The sequence below is a fragment of the Photinus pyralis genome, unplaced genomic scaffold (assembly GCF_008802855.1).
Source record: "Photinus pyralis isolate 1611_PpyrPB1 unplaced genomic scaffold, Ppyr1.3 Ppyr1.4_LG4, whole genome shotgun sequence".
In the NCBI taxonomy this organism is placed as follows: Eukaryota; Metazoa; Arthropoda; class Insecta; order Coleoptera; family Lampyridae; genus Photinus; species Photinus pyralis.
In genome coordinates, this window is record NW_022170511.1 from 44,526,142 (window position 1) to 44,547,892 (window position 21,751).

Here is a 21,751-nt window from a genome sequence, read left to right on the forward strand (position 1 = left end):
CTCTGGCACAAGACTGCAGCCATCAGGCACTAACCCCGGCTCACATGTGCGGGTTCAGGCCTCAGGGTTGTGCCGTTGTGCGCCAATGCGGTTTATTACGTACCATCAAAGACATTTAAAGTGAGGCATTCTTCTCGAGTTGTCTGCGTGATATAATAATGTAACGTTATTTATAAATTCGGGTTCGATTTATATCAATATTTATTAAACAAAACTAAAACACTATAAAATCCGTACAATTTATATCGGTTATTTATATCACACACTTCGACATTTATATCAGCTTTTCGCGCTCGATGTTTCATACGTACTCGTTCCGTAGTAGACTGCCGCGATGTTCGGTCCGCAACCATTTATACACGCAAGCAATGTAAGTCCAGTACATTCTCGAATACGCGTAGAACATTCCAGAGAATTCTGGAGCATTTCCGTTACACTGCCCCCTTCTTAATTCTGGACGTCTCGTTCAGAAACTGCGTTAGTATTACTTTTTAATGCCTCGTGTCGGAATCTGCAGTCAGAGCCTGCTCGACAAACACCTTTCTTGAAAAAGTAACAGTCCACAGTTTTGCGGAGGGTCGTCCCCTGTGGGTTGAAGCAGCATACTGTAATTCGAACGCTAGTGTTTCTAAAAATCACTTCGATCATGGTTTGCACTATCTTCCAGTCCAACCCATCTAAACCACATCCAATCTTCGGGATCGCCAAGCTATTTATGTCATAGTATGCCATGAGTTTCTTTAAGTTTTTTTAAAGCAGACCAGAGGTTTTCATAGGTGGGTTTGCCTTCTGACGTTTTCTTTGAAACCAAGTAGAACAAAGAGCGTTGACTATCTTCCAAGCGCAGGACTTTACCCACTCGTGGTCTTTGCTTTAACAACTCGTCCATTCTTCCAAATCTTTTCCGGAATACGGAAGCTATACCTCTACCCATGCGAAAGTCTTCGGCGACACAATGGGCGATGGAAACGTTAACCGGAAGCTCAAAAATATTTTGACAAATTTCCTGAGTAACGCCAAATCGAGCTTTCTTCCGCTGGGCGTAATTTGACATAAAATCGTTAAAATTTGGCTCGATCCCAAAGCTGCGTTCCTCTTCTCGAATACCTCTAACTTCTTCGTTGTTGTTGGATCCGGCATATCGTGCGAGTCGATTAATGTGGACAACTTTCGGTTTCCGGTGGTTCATTCTGATACGATATATCACGTCATTTATTTTCTTGATCACCTCATATGGACCTTCCCATTGTCTTTGTAGCTTGGGAGAAAGACCTCTTCGCCTCTGTGGATTGTGCAGCCATACCAGATCTCCAGCTTCAAAAGTTTCATTGGCCGAGCGGAGGTTGTATTGATTTTTCATGCGATCGCTGGCAATCTGAATATGACTTCTAGCCAAGTCGTGAATGTCGTTCATCTTCGCCTTTAGTTGGTCAACATAATTTTCACCTGCGACATATTCTTCATGGGGTTTACGCCCAAACTCGAGGTCACATGGAAGGCGTAGTTCACGACCCAACATAAGGCAGGCAGGAGTCTGACCCGTGGTCTCGTTAACGGCTGATCGATATGCCATAAGGAACAGGTGGAGATACTGGTCCCAATTTTTCTGATGTTCTGCCACGACTTTTGAAAGATATTTACCCATCGTTCGATTCATTCTCTCCACCATTCCATCTGACTGAGGATGCAAAGGTGTTGTTCTGGTTTTATTGGCTCCTACCAATCGACAAACATCTTGGAACAAAGCCGATTCAAAGTTCCTTCCTTGATCTGAATGGATTTCTATAGGAACACCAAAACGTGTAAAGAACTCCTTTACCAACACTTCTGCAACTGTTGCTGCCTCTTGGTTTGGAATGGCGTAAGCTTCAGTCCACTTTGTGAAATAATCCATAGCGACTAGGATATATTTATTTCCGCCATCTGTCTCGGGAAACGGTCCTGCGATATCGATAGCAACTCGTTCCATCGGACTACCAACGTTATACTGCCTCATGGGTGCCTTCTTCTTGGAAACTGGTCCGTTTCCAGTAGCACATAACTCACATTTTTGACACCATCGCCGGACATCTTCTTTACGGTTGACCCAATAGAATCGCTCACGTACCCTTTGCAACGTTTTCGTAATACCAAAGTGTCCTCCGGAAGCGCCGTCATGCAATTTTCGCAATACTTCCGACACTTTGCTTCTAGGTACTACTAATTGCAGCGTCGATTCGGTGCCATCTTCACTTTCAAGGGTCCTATACAACAGGTTGTCTTTCAGAGTCAGGCTATTCCATTGGCCCCAATAACTCTTTACTTCAGGACTTGTGGCACTAATGTCTTGCCAGCCTGGTCTTTGTCCGTGGCGCATCCAATTCAGAACAGTTTTTATACTTGGGTCGTTTTCTTGGGCCGTTTTGATTTCGCTTGGCTTCCATTCCTCACTCTCTACAGTTGTTCGTCGCAGATGGCCAATCTTGTCTTCTATTTTAGAACAATGTGTGCAGTTGTCTTTGCACGGTCTTCTTGACAAAGCGTCTGCATTACTCAGAACTTTTCCAGACGACGTAATGTTTACAGTGAAGACCGGGGCTTTGTTTCTGCAGGTCGGGGATAGCCCCTTCCTGTCGAACTTTCTTAGTTTTCCGACTGCTGTAATGGTTTTTGGCAGTTGCGGCGAACGTGTCCAATCTCGCCGTGGTTCACGTTTCTTTGCCAGTGACTGTATTGCTTTATTGATCTTTTCTTCCACTTCTTTACTGACCTTTTCTTCAAAACTTTCAGAGCCACCTTCCTCTTCGATTGTTCTTACCCGGCTGTCACTGCGAGGTTCCACCATACGTACTCGCGCACTTCCATGACTAGCTTTCTTGGCGGCTTGGAATTCTAACGCACGGGCCAAAGCTTTCTCAATTTTGTCGTGCCTAGCCCGTCTCAAAGCCTGCTGGGCATCTCCATCACGAACGGCATCGATAAATGTTTGTACAGCCAGTTGATCAAGAAAGCTCTCCGGTGCCGTAGGGTATGCCAATCGAATCAGTCTAGCGATGTCCGCTTCAAGTTCCTGCAAACTTTCTCCAGGTTTCTGCATTCGGTTCTTGACTTGGGCATAGTAAACTTGCTGAAGGTGTTTATCGCCATATCGCATTTCGAGTCGCGCTACGATTTGTTGGAAGTTCTGTTGATCCTCGGGGATAGTCCGCAACACATCCAGAGCATCTCCTCTCAGAGCAAGAATCAGGGCTGTAGTTTTGTCTTGAAGAGTCCATTTATTTGCCGCAGCCGCTGCTTCAAACTGTCGAACGTACGAGGTCCAAGGAATCTTACCATCAAAAGTAGGTGGCTTTACTCGGGCTTGCTGAACGTCGCCTTCTACTCTTGTATTTGTTTCTGGGGCACTACTAGTACGCTCTTTCGTAGTCAGTCGCAAGAATTGCTTCATACTTGTGCTCAATCTCGACGAATGTTGCTTTAAATGTTTTGGAAACTTCCGTAATTCTATCTTCAACTTTTTCTTCAATTGATTTAGAGACTTCTTCGATAATCTTTCTAGAATTTTCCTCCATCTTTTCGAACTTCTCGTCCATTTTCTCGAATTTTTCTTCAATATTTCTAGAATTTTCTTCCAACTTCTCTTGAATATTTCTAGAATTTTCTTGGGTGCTTTTCATTTCTTGTTGCAACACCTGTTGGCCATTTTGTATTTGCTGGAGCAAATTGAGCATCGTTTCTTCCATTTTAGCGGCAGTAGATCTTGTTACAGGCATACACAAGCACAAGCACTTAATTTAATCTTACTTTTAATTAATTTAATTAATCCCACTTCTGACACCAATGTAACGTTATTTATAAATTTCGGGTTCGATTTATATCAATATTTATTAAACAAAACTAAAACACTATAAAATCCGTACAATTTATATCGATTATTTATATCACACACTTCGACATTTATATCAGCTTTTCGCGCTCGATGTTTCATACGTACTCGTTCCGTAGTAGACTGCCGCGATGTTCGGTCCGCAACCATTTATACACGCAAGCAATGTAAGTCCAGTACATTCTCGAATGTTCCTACAAATTCCACTATCGCGCGCGTAGAAAATTCCAGATAATTCTGGAGCATTTCCGTTACAATAAATTAAAAAGCCCTCCTAGAAGTACAGTTTTATCTGCTGTCTAGTCGCGCCTAGCTCATGTTCTCCCGATGTCCCGATGGTACGATTTGAGGGAAGTGTCAATACAAAAACAAAATAATCATTCTATGGTTTTTCTAAACTTCGAGTATGATGTGTTGTCTATATACCAGGTGTGAATATGCATATCGCTGCTGTAATATTGTTACATCCAGGCCCGTAGCTAGGACGTGGTCATGGTCAGCGGGGGCTGAGCCCCACCTGGAACGTGGTCTTGCCGCCACTGGAAGATACGGTTGATGGTTCCTTTATAAAAATTACAAGGGTAATCTTTATCAAAACCTTCTTAAGCCCCCTAGAAAAAACCGACCATCCCTGCTACTTTATTCTGGCTACGGGCCTGGTTACATCTTTACCACACCATTGATTATACACTGTTTAAGTGTTTAAGGCCGGTCCCTACATTGGAAGCGGAATTTCTCCCGACCAGAGCTGGGCAGAATACTTTCAAAAAGTATTTGAATATTAAATAGTAAATACTTTACACAAATCAAAGGTATTTGAATACTAAATACTGTTACGTCCAGCACAAGCGAATACTAGATACAGATACATTGTAAAGTATTCAAATACTTTAAAATGTATTCGAATACTTTCAAAAGTATTCTAATACTATCAAAGGTATTCGAATACTATAAAAAGTATTCAAATACTTTGAAAAGTATTCGAATACAGTAAAAAGTATTCAAATACTTGTCACTCAAATACGCATCAAAATTAATAAGAAAAAGTGTTCCTGAGAAATTTTGGTGTAGTCGATTTTTGGTAAAAAAGGAAGGTTATATACACTGCCTTTTTTTGAGGCCCGAAAAAAAAATGGCTCAGATCGACCCGGAAAAAAAATTTCTTATAGAATGTGGCCTGTAGAATCCATAATTTCAAACAGTTCCAAGATTGGGCTACTCCGGCTACTAGTTCAAAAGTTACAGCCCTTTGAATTTTCTTTCGAACTTGGTTTCTAGTCTATAACTTTTGATTGAGAAGTCTGATCGAAAAAGTACGAATTGTTTTGGATTCTACGCACCAAAATTAATAAGAGGAAGTTTTTTCCCGAGAAATTTTGATGCAGTCGACTTTTGGTAAAAAAGGAAGGTTATACACACCAAAACGTCTCTCACTCTCTCTTCCTTTCTTGCCGAGTCTGGACTGGTCTGGCCTGGCCGGGTCGGCTCTAGTGGCCAGATCGACTCCGCTCCCAATGTAGGAGTAACCTTAGAGTGTTTAATAATAATATAATAATAATAATAATAATCAATTAATCAATGGCCACACTTTTTACGTTTTAGTTTCTTGTGAAAAAAATCAATTCGTATCCACGTTTTTGTAAATATGAAGTGCCATATCGTCACAAGCCCGTAAGTAGAATGAAGTGTCCACAACTAGCGTTAGGATGCCAAAAAGACACTCTGAAAAAATTTCAGCAAAATCTATCAAATACTTTCAAAAATATACGTAGTTCAATACTTATAAGTTTTATAACCAAAGGGATCATTAGAGAGAACATTTAGGGCTGTAGCCAAAAGAAGGGCGGGAGAGGGAGCCTCTCCCCGCATCTTATGCGGGAGTTGGCATTTTTATCCTTATGTGGTTGTTGGTATTTTAGAGGCTAGAAATCATTATAACACCATCATCATCCAGAGCAGTGGTTCCCAAACTCACAAAATTAAAATTTCTCACCCCCCCCCCTCCCATCCTGATTAAAAAATAAAAACTGCTGCTACTGCAAACCAAACGTGCACCCACTCCTGGGTAATCACTTCCAGCGTGCTCATTAAAATAAATTCTCGGTGCGTTCACAAATAAAAAAAAAAACCTTGAGGGAGTTTGTCTTTAATAAATCCAAAATTGTTAAGTATCATTAATGACAATAATTAATTTTCAAATTATTAATACGGGCCAAAAGCATGCTTCCAGACTCTGCATTAAAGTACAAAGTTTGATGTAAAAAAAATTAGATATTGTAAAACCTCGATTATCTGACCCATAAATGACTTGCAGAAGTGGAAGTAGGTAGATGTTCTTGGTTATGTACGCAGTAATCAATTGCCCGACTCACCCATGACAAGTTTAAAGCTGGTTCTTTAAGGGTGATTACTTTTCCAACAGTTGTGGTACCCAAAACAGGTAGCTACGGCTATATCGTGACTGTATATTTGGTGTAGCGGTAGATAAGTTTAAAACCCAGTCGCTTTCTAAATGCCCTAATAACAAAATCCAGAATGACCTAATGAATTATTTATTTGATTTGACTTACCCTTCAGAAGAAGAGGCGAAAATTAACTTAAATTAAGTAGCAATACACTGAAATGCTACAAACGTTTATTAAAAAATTATAGGGTGAGTTTTTTTTTCATTTTTATTATGGGGACTCGGAAACCGTAAGAGATACAAAACCGCTTAAATGGGCCAAGTTATGCAGGTGGTGATTATTTTCCCTTTTTGTAGGTGTACAAATAGCGAAGTTATGGCAAAAAAAACCGAGAAATGTGTCATTTTCGAGAATGCGTTGGCCTGTTGGTATCCATTTAATTTCAAAGATACGGTACTGAGAACATTGGTACAAAATTTCAGCCAAATTGGTCTTCTTATATCAAAATTGAAAGCTCATAAAATTTTCTACAACTTGTGTGATTTTTAGTGCAGAATAATGATGTTTCAAAGGTAAAAAACCCAATAATGTATTTTTTTCCAACGTACTGTGCTATTTCCTACCTAGATTTTCCGAATCTGAGTTTAGAAGGGCACTTTCATATCGAGAACTGGAAGCAATTCTCGAGGATGCCAATTTTGACAACGTAGACGAAATAGATGCTGTTTATATACCACCCACGGTCGATAGCCTCACCGATGAGGAGGATCTAGAGATCTAGACGATAACCTTCTTCAAGAGGAAGCAATCGCAACTGACATTACAGGAGCATTTGAAGTTCATGCCACGTTCCAAGCAGAAAGTTACACCCCAACTGAGGCAGTTGTAGAGCCATCTACTGGTATGGGTAAGAAGAGGAAGGGGACATAAAATTAAAGGTTGGTGGCAATACTCCCTTTAAAGTGTTTTCTTTATTTTTTGATAACGCCCTATTGAATCAAATAATTGCATATAGCCACGCACGATTATAAGGTTTCTGCTGCTCAGTTGCAAAAATTCATGGGAATTTTAATTCTAAGTGGATATCTTTCACTTCCGGCTTCCGATATGTATTAATAATAATAATACTTTATTAGTGTAGTTTATCACAAGATATTTACACAAGTCAAATTATAATAATAGAAAACTTAATAAACAATTATAAAAATTTAATTTCGAAATATTGATCAATGAAATATAGAGGATTACTTATCAGAGTTTCTTATATGGATTTTTTAAATAAGTTTGTCTTGAGACTCTGTATATCAATGGCGGCTCGTCAGGGGAATTGTTTTGGATTCTACGCACCAAAATTAATAAGAGAAAGTGTTTTCCCGAGAAATTTTGGTGCAGTCGATTTTTGGTTAAAAAGGAAGGTTATACACTGCCTTTTTTTTAGGGCCTCAAAAAAAAATTGTCTCAGATCGACCCGGAAAAATTTTTTTTTATAGAACGTGGCCTGTAGAATCCATAATTTCAAACAGTTCCAAGATTGGGCTACTAGTTCAAGAGTTACAGCCCTTTGAATTTTTTTCGAAATTGGTTTCTAGTCTATAACTTTTGATTGAGAAGTCTGACCGAAAAAGTACGAATTGTTTTGGATTTTTTTTTGCCTAAAAAAAATTGGCACAGATCGACCCGGAATCTTTCTCGATCGCGCCGGAAGTTCGAGGTCGATACTATGGGGTTGAGCCCCCTTCGTCGCAACGGTACTGGGTCCCGCTGATCCGGCGAAGCTCTCTCCCTTACCTGGCCCAGCGGAAGCAGCACTGAAAGTTATGTGCCTCTGTAGTGCCTGATAGGATGCCTCATCGACATCAAATGCGAGGAGAACCCTCCCTGCGGTAGAACGTCCTCCATAGACTCGTCCTGAAACCAGGATTTTGCCTATGGAAACGCTTCGAGATGATGGCCGTGTTCTCCGAGGGCCCGTACAACACAGCCATCACCTTGGTTACTCTAGGGACGTGCCTCTGAACTTTCAGAGACGCTCCATCTCAGGGCTTAATAAGAGGAACAGTCCTCTTGAACCAGTCCAAGGTCTTCTGGCACTCTGCGGATTCCAGCGGACATCTGCCAGCCGAGGAAAGGGCCCTCCATCCTGTCGACAACTGCATTCAATGCAGCCATAATACACTTCGACTCAGGCTCAGTGATGTCCATCTCAGGGTGTGATACTGGAGTGGTCACCCTGAGCCCCGCCGCAGTGTATATGCTTTTTGTATTTTTATTAAATAACTGTTCTGGCTTATTTTGCTGCAAATGCAAATGCATCGCTTAATGATAATCAAAGAGAAATTTAATTTGTTACAAGAGGTGACTAAAGCAAGGAATATCTCGGAAACCGTTTGAAGCAACCTTTATCATTTTGTATCAAATTAAAGGTCTCGGAAAAGGAAAACAACAGTGAAGAAAAAAACGGGGGTTGCCGTTTGAAAAAATGGTTACGGCGCCATTTTAGTGCAATTCATCATGTGCGAAAACCTTATCAGTTTAGTTTCATTTTCAAAGGTTCTCCATATCTTTCTAACTGACGCTCGCCAAGAATGACCCTGCATAAGAAACAGGAGCGGCCCTAGGACAGAACCTTGGGGAACTCCTTGTTTTAAGAGACCACCTTGCAATCTGTAATGTAGATGAGCACAGGGCGTCTAAGTCGGTGCATGAGATTGTGTATCACCCTGAGCCCACGGCACCTAATAATCCGGAGGGCATTACGTAAATTCAGACGAAACTGAAATAGATAATGCAGGAACAAAAACTTATATCGCATGTTGTAACGAGGTAAAAGACAATTTTCTATTGAAATGCTTTTCATTTGGACGGATGGTGCGAATTTTTGCATTGATTAGACGTTTTATTTTACATTGTCCTGAAAATCTGAATCTTTACAAGATTGAAAGAGAGCTTCAAGAAGGTCCAGAAAGTTAGCCACCGATATAAAGCACAAGGAAACCGGCCACACCTACGGTTCAGAAGATATAAAGCCCCAAAGTTAGAGACCGGAAGTTAGCCACAGCTTTTCCATTAATTTAGTACAAATATCGTGTTCTGGCAGAATCCTTATAGTGTTTCACTAGTACTATGCGATCAAAAATGAGGTGCTGTCGAGTCACCTTTGGAATTTTTGTTTACATGATAAATCGCGCTTAACTTTAATTTCCAAAGGCAACTCGACAGCAACTCATTTTTGATCGCCCGTTATTCATTTTTTTATTTAGCCCTCTATGTTACTCTGTATTCGAATGAAGTTTCGGTACTCGTAATTTATTAAGAAGTTCGTCTATATACAAAATTAGACTTCTCTACGCTTAAGGAATGTAGGAAATTCTCTCGTTCTTCTCTATATCGAGCCTTTAACAGGTATTCGCCGGCCAACTCGTTTCCCGTCATTGTATACTTCTGAGCCGCCCTTTGGCTCTTCTCCAGAAATTCAACGGACTGATTTAAAAGCGCCCTGCGCCCATCACGAAGTTCAAGGCAATCGGATTGTACAGTTTCGAATGTTTCCGTTGAGGTCATCTTCAACATACGTAAAGCAGAGAGAAGCCTTTTAAGTGTACTCGATGATCTCCACTCTGCTTGATTTTGTGTGCCATTGGAATGGCAGGGTAACAATTTCAGTAGCAAATCTGTCAAACTTGGTATGTAAGGTGCTGACTGCGATTTTTGGAGGAACACCCGCTGATAAGCTGAAAGTCGAGGGTCTCTGTACAGGCGGCACATGCACTCAAAAACTCTGAAAGAGTAAACTGCTGTATCAGATTAACTCGCGTAACTCTTACTGGTATTTGGTCGAGTGCCTTTTGCGTACGTAACCCCACGTTCTATGCAATCTGTAAACCGCCGGGCTCTGCAGACCACACAAAATGCTTCTGCATGATTGAAAATTGGACAATTTGTGACACTTTTCGGCTGCATTTATTAATCTGCTGATCATCCTAGCCCTTATCTAAAAATTGGTCGTTATTTTTCCTCGTAAGCGCATCATACTTTCTCTGTGTCGTCTCGCAAAACCTCGGTGGCCACTAAACAGCTTATCCTATGCGAAAACGCTTCAAAGGCTCCGATGTTCGGTGCACTTTTTGATGTCTGTTTCCAAATTATCACGCTTAGTTCAGCTGGGGTTATTTTCAGAAATAGATCGCGATCTATTATTGTAAGCTGGCACGTTAGGGTTGTTGAGTCAAAGTCCCACGATGTGAGGTTGATGTTTAATTGTAAAAGTCTCCTCAAATATTGCACGGATGTTTCATCTGACAAGCGTAAAAGTGACAAAAAAACTGGGGCTTACTGAAAGTTACCTCTTGCAGATGTACTCGATGTCTGTGTCGCAGAGTTGGTGTCCTCGTCGGTGTCATACCTCCTCTCCATACAAAGAAATCCCTTTTTAAAACCAAGGTTCCGTCTTCTCCTACCTTTCTTGCGTTGGCAACTTTGCCGAACCTTCCTCAAATGCTCGGTTAACTCTTGATACGCGTCCCTTGCCGACCTGGGCCTGTACCAATAATCCGGAGTCCAAAAGAATACAACGGGCGTTTTCAGAGACGTCCAAGACTTTGCCACACGACCGTCCAAATGCAGTGCCTCGCAGGATATCGACGAGACCAGCTGCCTTTTCGATATTGACAATCGCAGCTCCGGTTCGGCGGGTTGTCGCCTTGTTCTGACGGCGGATACTGCTCGTTTCACCTGTAAAGAATTGGGGATGGTAATATGGGGATGGTAATACGGAAGGGGTGTACTTGCACAGAGAACCTTTCACCTTGCGAAATGCCCCACGGTCCCAAACCGTAAAGAAAATGTGGTTGAGGTGCAATGCCGTAGCGACGCCGGTGCCGGTTGACTTGCGTAACGTTTCTGGATGATTCCCAAAACAGGACTGCATTTTCTGCCAAACGAGTGTAGTCAGTTTCGTTGTCGAGGGACTGAAAGGATTGCTCTGATTATTTAACCTTTAGAACTTTTTAGCTCCAAAATAGGTATAAGAACTCTCACCTCCCCTACTGTCGCTTAAAATGTACAACCCCAGTGTAACGTGATAAAAAAAATCATGTGTACGTAGTTGATCAAAAGAACAGAAAACGAAATAGTGAATAATTAAGTAGGTAGGTATCTTTTAGTATCGCGCTCTATCTTAAATGACGCTCTTTCAAAATTTGTGCTGTACAGAGGTGCCGCTGCATTCAATGATTTATTTAGCAATTAGGGGACGTTGCAACTTGGGCGAATACAATTTTTAGCATTCCAGTTCCCATGGAGACGATGAGTAATGAGCCGCGTAAAGATTTTGAGATTGCCACACATTGTTATATATGCGGGAAACCTTTCGTGATGGGGGACATTCGCTGTAGGGATCATCTTGAAGGGGGAGGGCTCTATCTAACCTAAATTTAAAATTGTACGTACGACACTGTTTAAAGTTGGTTAAAGTTAATCGCGTTTTACGTTTCAAGCAATCACCGTGGCTTCCTGCGTACGTCCATTTAACTGCTCGTATGAGAGAGCAGGTGAAAAATGAATTCAAAAATACACTTTGTTAAATTGATGGTCAAGAGTGTATTTGAAAAATGAATGGAGAACGTAAGAAAGTATAGGGATGTGCGTCTAGTAATGAAATGGGACGGCCGGTATGGGGCGCGTGCATTAGTTGCAAAACCAAATTTTCACAGTCGCACCTTTCTCGATAACCACATGGTCATTAATGAAATGAATCGATTAGAGGTGTTCCTTAACAAAGCAATTGCAGGTTTCTCCAAAACGTTCCTTTACAATTTCCATTACTAAACTGATATACTGATTTTTTAAAATGTACGTTTAATGAAAATAATAGAACAGGAACAAATTACATATATAAGAACGGGGTTTTAAAACATAGTCAATGTAATCAAAAGAATCACAAGAAAAAGGTAAGGTTCCTAAAATGCATTCGGCATTGCCTATACTGATAAATACAGGGTGGCCCACTGAAAACCGTCAATGCCAATTTTGCCCACTTAACGACAGTTTTGACAGAAACGCTCGAACACGTCAATTTTAGTTTTGAGGGGGACACCTAAATTGAGTAATACTATTTACATAACTTTAACCCTGAGAAGGGAGTGAATCGCACCCCAAAAATTTTAAATGGGAAGGGGATAGGTCGAAAGGAATGTTCATTATGTTTTTATTTTTCAAATTCGATCAGTAGGTCCAAAGAAAACTTGATTTAAATGGATTTGCAAAGCCGTTTTAAATGTTTATTAAGTAGGCGTTGAAGTTGAAATAATTGAGAGCTTGTGTCAGAAAAGAACATCTGTCATAAGTGTAATAAGTGCACAAGCAATGAAGCGAATTTGTGATTCACTTGTTTAATTTTGTGGTAAATTCAAAAACAATGATGGTTTACACCTCGGTTTACACTATAGCGCAAGGGGTGGAAATTGTTTCGCTTTTTTTTAAATGGCGATTCTGCCTTCACAAATTCGCTTCCTTGCTTGTGCACTTATTGCATTTACGTCAGATGTTCTTTTCTGACACAAGCTCTCAATTATTTCAACTGCTGCTGAGATTCCTAAATTAATAAAATAATGTCTTTACTGAGATTTTTTTTAATTGTAGCAGCTGCCGGACGGATCTTGAGAAATTTATAATCCAGTTTATTTAATTGAGCTAGCTGGACAGATGGGGGGGGGGGATGACCGTTTCTGAACTAAATAAGTCCGTTCGTCTGTTGGTTCAACTTTCAGCATGATCGACATTTGTATTAAAGTTTTGTTCTTTTGATTGTTGCACGTATTCGGTATCCAACACGTTCTCCATAGAGCGTAACAGTAACATTATGATTAAATAGGACGAGATTCAAGTAGGTATGTAACACTGTTGGGGAACTACTCTTTTGTTTTTGAGCTATGGGCAAAATTTGCATTTTTTTGATTTTTAGATAAAAGTCTAAAATTTCTTTGTTTATTAAGTTATTGGAAATGTGTTTATCATAAAAGTTTCTTTGCAATGATTGTTGCATAATCTGCTGCTTTCAAAGTAAGTATACGGGGTCCTGTCCTGAACAGCTGTCACATGTAATATATACTCCCCAACTTAATGCCAACCTTTCCCCTTTTTATTTGAATGGATTCAATTTGAAAAAAATAAAAAGAAATGTTTAAAATATTAAAAAAATTCAAAAATTGTGTACAATTTATATTTTTTTATTTTTTATTTTTTTAATGAATCTTTTTTGAATTTTTTTGAATCGCTTGAATCTTTTTTTTTCAATTTCATCTTGGTGTATTATAGTTTTTAAACGACAATTTAGTATACTGTCTGTTTAGATTAAAATATACAGGGTGTTCCATTTCAAAAAATGAAGTGAGGTCAGATAACTTTTCTGACCTCGTAAACTCACTTTGAAAATGAGATCTCTTTTTTGGCTTCCCAGAGGGCAGATAATCTTTTCACTGTTGGTATCGGTCTTATGATATTTAGTGTACTGAATTAGCACCGAATTAAGTGCTAATTACTTTTGTTATCGTTCTTAAAAGTGGGATTCTGCTCAGTAGGCGTGTAGATATGCTATAATTCCTCAACTAATTACGAATTAGTGCACTAAATTGAAAACTAATTCGATTTCTGTTTTGAAGGTACCAGTGGCGTAGCTAGGTAGGTGCCAAAGGTGCCGCGGCACCGCGCTCTGAATGGGGGAGGGCGCGCCGGAGGCGCTGAAGCACCGACGGCACTAAGTCGGGATGGGCAGTACGTGGTGTACCGTATAGGCCAGTTCTAAAATACAAGAACGGCAGTTAAATTCTAATACTTTGCTAAAGTCGACTACAGGGTGCACTGAAATATAATTACAACTAATTTTATTTGTTGTATTTTAATTGTTAAAAAGTAAAAAGTTATCAAAGTCTTTGTGTGAGATGTAAGGGATTTCAGCGCATTTTGTGTGGCAGATCAGTACTTTTATTAACCACAATCATAAGATTTTGTCAGGGGCTACCATATTCCCTTTGTCGGTACCCTCCTCCGACATCCCGTTCGCCCGGAATTCGCGTTTGAAGTTTTGACCCCACATTTAGTAAGATCTTGTCGAGAGCTACCACACTCCCTTTTTCGGTACCCGCTTCCAACGCCCCTACAGACGGCGGATGTATACACAGTTTGAATCAAAACACTTGTACCACGCTATCTTAAGTGCCTCAATATGAAAGGCGACTGTGTTGAAAAATAGCCTAAGATTGTAGCTTCCAAATGTATATAATAAAAGTTGTTTCTTACACTTTCTTAATTTTTTATTTCAAAACGTCTGTTACTTTCGGGATGGCCCTTGTAGTACAAAGTTACAGCGGTAGGAAAAAGCTGCAGATTTAAAATAATAATAATAATAATAATACTTTATTTGTGATCTATACAATATAGTCTGTATTAGTGTAACCACCATTTGCACGCAATCATTTCTACGACTTGTGCCCGATGCCATAGTTAAATTTGACGCGAGAATTGGAAACACTATAAATAAATGTATTTCTATTCTTCATGCAGTGAAAGATTTCGTTATTCAAAGCATCTTTCTAAAATTTAAGTATGCAAAATTTGTGTGTAAAGTTTCTCTCAAAAATGTACCGTGTTTTATTAATTAGAGCGCAATGGTAACTGATCAGGCGCCAAAATCTGGTAGGGCGCCAAAACCTGATCCGGCACCGCTTCGAAAAATACCTAGTTACGCCACTGGAAGGTACCACTCTGCTAGCTACGTGGACATATCAAAATGCCTTGAGAGGGCTGATGGACCTACCTGCGTTGTCGATACGGTACCTTCGGTCGAACTTTCAGTTTTTAAGTACAAACCCGACTTGCAATTGTCAAGAATGCCTGAACCGAAACGATTTATTGCGCCAATCTGGTGCCTGGGCACGAGTTGCTTTAGAGCCTCAACGTTGCGTCGATTTCTGGATCTAACTTGACTTTAGATAGAAGCCTTTGCAAGGTTATACCTACTTAGGTTGGGAAGGCTCGCGTATAAACTCGGAGGTGGTAGGGGGATCGGTGTGAGGAGTATAATTCGTAGGTGGCTCGCTAAGTTGATCCCCCATGTATAAATAGCGGTCGGTCCATTTGGGCGCAACTGGCTGTAAGCAATCTGATTACTGGCCAAGCTTAAACAATCTGATTACGTTTCCATATCCGAATTTACACCACAACTGGTGAAGTCCAGCTTCGTTTACGCCTCTTTTGGTGTCCAACAAATACAAAGTGCTATTTGACGTGGACGTTGCCACCGAAGTCTCAGAACGAGACGATCCAGGATCTTCGGGATTCAAAAACGTGACGCGCTCGCACCAGAGATTCCAAAACATCTTAAACACTAATGTCAGATAAGAAAGACTGGCGTGCTACCGCTTACACGTTTCGCTTTACTAGTCCCCCTAGCTCAAAGTACAGAATGCGATCAGTACAAAAATGCGCCTTCAACGTTTGTCGCTTTCTGCGATGGAAAACGCTTAAATTAACGCACTCAATCGGATAGACCGCTACCAATTCAAACGTCTCAATATCTGGGTCCACCCCTGGTAGGTAAGTCACGTCTAGCATACTTACTGGTGGCAACACGTCGGCCGCTAAGATTAACTTCGTGGGTGTTAGTCCCAAGTGTACTTGCCTAATCCCTTTCCCATCCCTTGTGGTTTGTGCGAACGGACTTTCTACTAGGACCATGTCTTCAAAATCGCAATAATCGGAAAATAACAATTTCTGAATGCGGTTGATCGACATACTCGGGGGTGAAACAATACATTTTGCACAATTTCGGTATTGCGAACTTTATGACATTACAATTAGTTACACTAAGTTGACATTTAATTGACAAAATAACAATAAGCGAATAACAGTGACGTAATAAAAATAGTTATAATCACAAATAAGAGTAATATACACATGTTTTGCACTTTGTGATGGGTTTTCGTTTAGGCCTGCAGCAGTTGATCGTTTATGACTGTTGGCCTGAAAAAAACCGTCGTTAATGGGGAGTTATACTGAAGGGGATGGTGTGTAGGAAAGAGAATATTTACATAGGAGAGAAGTACAACTGAACATCTTACATCTCCCCGAATGTAATGCTCTTCTGCTGAACTAATGGTTTATGATTCGAATTGTGGAAAGTGTGATTACCATTCCCATTCTTCAAGATACCATTGGGGACGTCCGCCTTCTTCTCCATTGAGCATATGTTAATGGTGACGCGATTTGACTTGTTACTAGTATCCTGTAGTTTAAAGTTGCTTTCTGGCAATTTGTTTGCGTTGTTTAGTGATATTGTTACCGATCCATTTGTCTGTGGCTGAATTTGTTGATTATTGAGAAGGTTTTCCTGGAATCGTACAATACAGACATTAATCTCAAATTGGGATGGAAATGTGAATCAATAAAAGTCGATGCTGTCTGAGTTTGAGTAAATAAATTAAATAAAATAGCAAACGATCTCCTGGGTATGAGATGTCAAAAGGGCCTTGCTTATTTTTTGATTTACACTGCCAATTCACGAGCTCCCATCTAGCAGATGTATCACATGTTCATGCTGAACATCTGAACTTCGCCCTCTTAGGCTTCTGGCTACAATATAGTTTTTTTTTTACCGTTTATATTGCTTTATGTTATTTTAGAAGTCTAATAAATGGCACTTATTATTATTATTATTACAAATTTGATAAAGAATTCACCTGAAAAATTTCATCGTAATCGGTACATTCGTTTTCGACGAACAAACAGGCGGACAGACACGTCAACCAAGACATGGAAACCCCGTAACACAACGTTTTAATGTCTTTCTCAACGGTTTTAGTTTTTATCTTTTTTTCTTTACTTTAGTTGTTTCTCTTTTTGGTACCTATATATACCATATAGCCGAGGGGTAGAACACTTCTTAAATAAATAAATAAATGTATCCGCGCATTAAATAGGTATATTTAAAAATAAACTCGCAAACGGTTTCAAATTTTCCAAATTATATTTTCAGTAATATGTAGATAATGTACAAGGGGCTAACTGGTTCAATTTTGATCATTTTCTCTGTCTGTCTGTGAACATGATAACTCGCGAGCGGTTTCGAATTTTCCAATTATGTTTTCAGTAATAGGGAGATAACGGTCAAGGGACTAACTGGTTCAATTTTGATCATTTTCACTGTCTGTCTGCCCGTCTGTGAACATGATAACTCGCGAACGGTTTCGAAATTTCGAATTCGCTTTGCAGTAATAGATAGACAATGGTCAAGGGAATAGCTAATTCAATTTTGGTCATTTTTACATTCTGTCCGTCCGTCTGTGTACATTATAACTCGCTAACGGTTTTGAATTTTCCAATTCTGTTTTCAGTAATAGGTAAATAATGGTCAAAGGGACTATATGATTCAATTTTGATCATTTGGACTTTCAGTTCGCCCGTCTGTGTTTGTCACTTGTCTAGATTGGTCTGAACAGTTTATTATTTGATTCATATTTTCGAGAATATTTTACAGTGAATGGCAGCGGCATTTAGTTTATGTTACGGATTAGGATATAGGAAAAATTTCCAAAATTTTAGGCAACGATTTATTACATGTGAATTTGTTAAAAGAAAGCCGTTGGAGAGCATCCACTGGTCTAAATCTACAGATATTTTTAAAGAGAAGGATATTTTAATGAAAAAAGTTCTACACCATCTAGTGATTCAACAAAATCCTAAAAGATTAATAAAAAGAATTAAAAAGACAAAAAAATACAAAAAAATTTGAATTTTTTTTATTTATTTAAAAATCCTTAGAATATTTTTGAACCAATATTTAATTTTTTGAATTCTTTAGTATTAAATTTGTGGAAAAATAATTTACGCTATATTTTTAGAATAAAGGATAGAGGGCGTTACATAAAAAAAAATTAGATTAGGTCCGATAACTTTTTTACTTGACCCCGTATAGGTACCTACTTATAAAACTTAACTTAAAACGGAAGATTATTTAACAATCATAAAGAAACCTTTGTAATAAATATTTTTCTGCAGATCTTTTAATTAACAAAATATGGGGTCATTTTGAAATTAGAAAATCCCCCCTCCCCACAGATGGCGATGTGAAAACTGCATTGTAAATATCTCGAAAATGTTGGAGGAGAATATCTACAAAGAAAAAAACAATATTTCGGAGAATTTCGTTTTTAAACAAATTAAAAAAAACATTTGATGTATTTTTTTGATAGTTAAAATTTTTTGGATTCTTTTTTGAATTATTTTGAATCTGAATCTTTTTTAATATCATCCCTGGCGTGCGATAGGTTTTAAAAGAGAATTTAATATGCTGTCTATTTAGATTAAAAATAGATTAAAAAATTAAAATACACACGGTGTTCCATTAAAAAAAAGCGAGGTTAGGTATGATAACTGTTTTACTTGACCCTGTATATTTATTTTGAAAACGTTACATTATGGAAAAAATCATTTGCAATAGACAGATTTACGGTAAACTTATTAATAAATAAAGAATTTATATGATTTTCTCTAAAAATCGAAAAATGTAACTCTTGCCCGTAACTGAAAAACAAAACAAAAACAAAAGCTAGTTTGATTTTCCACATCGAGTTTATCTAAAAAAAAACACCAAGAGTAACAAAAAGAATTAACAAAATTTAAGGTTCCAATGATATAAAAAATACAAGATATTAAGTCCCTTGAATCTTTTTGAACTAATATTGAATTTTTTAAATTTTTTTAGTGTTATATTTTTGGAAAGATAATTTAATAGGCTCTTTTTAGAATAAAATATACAGGGCGGTCCACTAAAAAAATTAGATTAGGCGCGATAACTTTTTTACTTGACCCCGTATATTTACGTGTACGCAAAATTGTATCATTTCTCACATGAAGTAACATCGATATTTATTATATGTCTAACTCTTCTAATCAACGAATTTTCATATATACAAATACTCTGGCTCCATTTGAAAGGTCAGGTAATTTATCTTACTGATTTATATATTAGCTGCAATTCAAAATTTTAAATGACATCTACCATATTTGTATTAAATATTCTGAAACCGTACAAAATTCTATTTCCAACGATACATCACATGTTATAGTTATTATTTAATTATATAAAAACGTAAATCGATAATTATGTAACAAATGCATCCAAATTTCAATAGATATCGAGACACCATGACGGATTAGTCATAGGTGATAATGAACAGAGGTGGATGTGACGCAATCCCTCCGAGAAATATGACGTGCTTGTTCGAGAAGATGTCTTCGGACGCGCTCGAGATCTTTTGAGAAAGAGAAGGCGTTTGTAATATAAGTAAACGAATTGCGTTTCAGTTTAGTTCTAATTTCGACGACGAAGTAATAAATAGTTTGCGCTTTCGTTGTAATTAAATTGACGTTACAGTATTATTTTCATCTTAACTATCGCGAAATGAGCGATAATCATTATAATGATGGAAAAATGGATAAGTATCCTAAAGATTTCATTTGTTTCCTCGCCTACTTTTGCTAATAAAGCTCTATTCTACCGTCTACGCTCTACAAGTAAGCGTGCATTTGAAGTTTAATTATCAATTTACTTTTTAATTGATTATACAGGGTGTAAACAGAACTAGGGAATGCGATTTTTCTCAGAAGTTAAGACATGCAAAAAAAATCTTTCAAACAAAATTGTTAGCGTTTCTAGTGAGACATATTTGAGATTAAGTGGTACAGCGGAGAAGAGCAATTGCAATAAACAATTGAAGAATGGTAAGCCTTCATCGTAAGCAAAATCTCCAGTGGAGAGTTGAATCATATGTTTCAGCAATGGCATACTTCCAAAGCCATTTGGATATTGGCTGATATAACTACGAACAAAAGCTACCACGACATACTATGATCTTCGTAAATAGTATCCCTAACCAGATTTAGACCAATAATCTTACCATGGATTCCGTTCGCCTTCTCAAATTGGACCTTCGTAACGTGTGCGCCAATTCCGACGCGAATTGAGTAGTAATCGACTCATTTGGACCTCCGTCGCCATTGCCGTTCTGTAAGAAGTCCAACTTTCCGGGCTGTCTTCTCAAGCTGCCCGATGGGTACTCGCCAATTGTCACGCTGACGGGACGCTGCTTTTTAGTCGATAGCGTGCTGGTGGTGGATCCATTGGATAATCGAGAACCGAGGGGTGGTTTATTGAAGAACGTGTTTGGGGGTTTCGGCGGTTGACTGTTTGGATTAGTTAAGGTGTAGGATTCTAGAGATTCCATTTCGACTAAGTCGTTCTGACTAGGATTTGCGGAATTAATGCTAAGCGTGTCGTAGTCGGGGGTCGGGCATGGCGGTGGTTGATGGTAGTCGTCTTTCGCGAACGAGAGGGTTGAATACTTGGCAGGAACTGGCGGTGGCGTTTTGGGTTTCGGTTGCGGCCGTGAATTTGTACCATTATCAAATGGGGGCTGCAATTGCAAATGAGTTAATTGGGAACTCGAATTTCTTATATTTACCGGAGGGGGTGGCGGAGGTGGTGTTAATTCCGCTTCAGGGGTTTGTCTGGTTAATGACTTCTCCTGTGGGGCTTCTTGTCGCTTCACGCTTTTGGGCGGTGCATATCTGTCCTGTAAAATTACTCAGGTTATCAATTGAAATTAACGTTAATTGCGCAAGGAGATAAGAGACAACTAATATTGTTCGATGATAAGAAAAACTGTATTCGTGTAGGTGAGATCAGAAGTTTTTTGCGTAAATAGGTACCCATAAAAAACTTACTTCGTAACATTGTATTACAACCAGCGGTTTGAACTTTGCCTTGTTGTCCATTAGATTAATTACAACACAATTGCAAATTTATATAAAAAAAGTAAAATTAAAACACTCTCATTTCGCCCGAAACACGCGAAATCGACTGGCGGAACTCGGATAAGGAACTGCTCGCTGCTCGCTTTTGCATTTTACTATTACACAACAATGACGTTTTATTGAAATTGTTGATTATAAAACATTCCCGTGTATTGTTTCGTTATAAACTCACTTATTAAAGATGTGACGATAGATGATTATTATAACTATTAGGAATTACTCAAACATGCGCTCCTTTATTAACAATTTATAACGGAGATACCCGAATATTCCTTCGCGTATGTTTAATTTGTTGTGATAATTGTTTATAGGTGATACATCGCCAATATCATCGTATAGCAACGATAACCCCTTTGGCATAAGTGCTTACGAGATTACCTGGGGAAGGTCGCGCAATGGTATGTGCAATGGGCATAGGTAAATGTAAATATTGGGCAAAGGCTTACTCAGCTTATTTTAACATCATTTGCTTATGTAAGACTTATTGTTATACTATTTGATGCGATTTTAATGAGTCGGGTTTGTGTTTTATTACTTTGTTAATTGAATCGCCCGAAGCGGAAGATTTTGACCTTAACAAACTGACAAATAGCCAAACATCTTGACTTTGGTA

The 21,751-nt window shown here is 38.8% G+C and overlaps 2 protein-coding genes across 2 annotated transcripts in view; both read right to left on the reverse strand.

The window, feature by feature from the left end:
* Window positions 1-9,579: 9,579 nt before the first annotated feature.
* LOC116169171 lies at window positions 9,580-16,092 on the reverse strand. The gene is made up of 9 exons (XM_031485198.1): window positions 15,694-16,092; window positions 15,462-15,644; window positions 15,286-15,416; window positions 15,083-15,242; window positions 11,055-11,237; window positions 10,614-11,001; window positions 10,303-10,565; window positions 10,095-10,261; window positions 9,580-10,048 (listed from the first exon to the last, which is right to left on the reverse strand). The coding sequence occupies exons 1-9, from the start codon at window positions 16,057-16,059 to the stop codon at window positions 9,580-9,582; spliced, it is 2,310 nt and encodes a 769-aa protein (XP_031341058.1). The 5' UTR covers window positions 16,060-16,092.
* LOC116167657 (harmonin) overlaps window positions 16,091-21,751 on the reverse strand; it is a 38,604-nt gene continuing 32,943 nt past the window's right edge. Inside the window, exons 9-12 of the mRNA XM_031483089.1 lie at window positions 20,787-20,897; window positions 20,223-20,738; window positions 16,386-16,654; window positions 16,091-16,287 (exon numbers count right to left, since the gene is read on the reverse strand). Coding sequence (XP_031338949.1) covers window positions 16,251-16,287; window positions 16,386-16,654; window positions 20,223-20,738; window positions 20,787-20,897 — 933 coding nt within the window. The 3' untranslated portion in view covers window positions 16,091-16,250. The remainder of the gene's footprint in view (window positions 16,288-16,385; window positions 16,655-20,222; window positions 20,739-20,786; window positions 20,898-21,751) is intronic.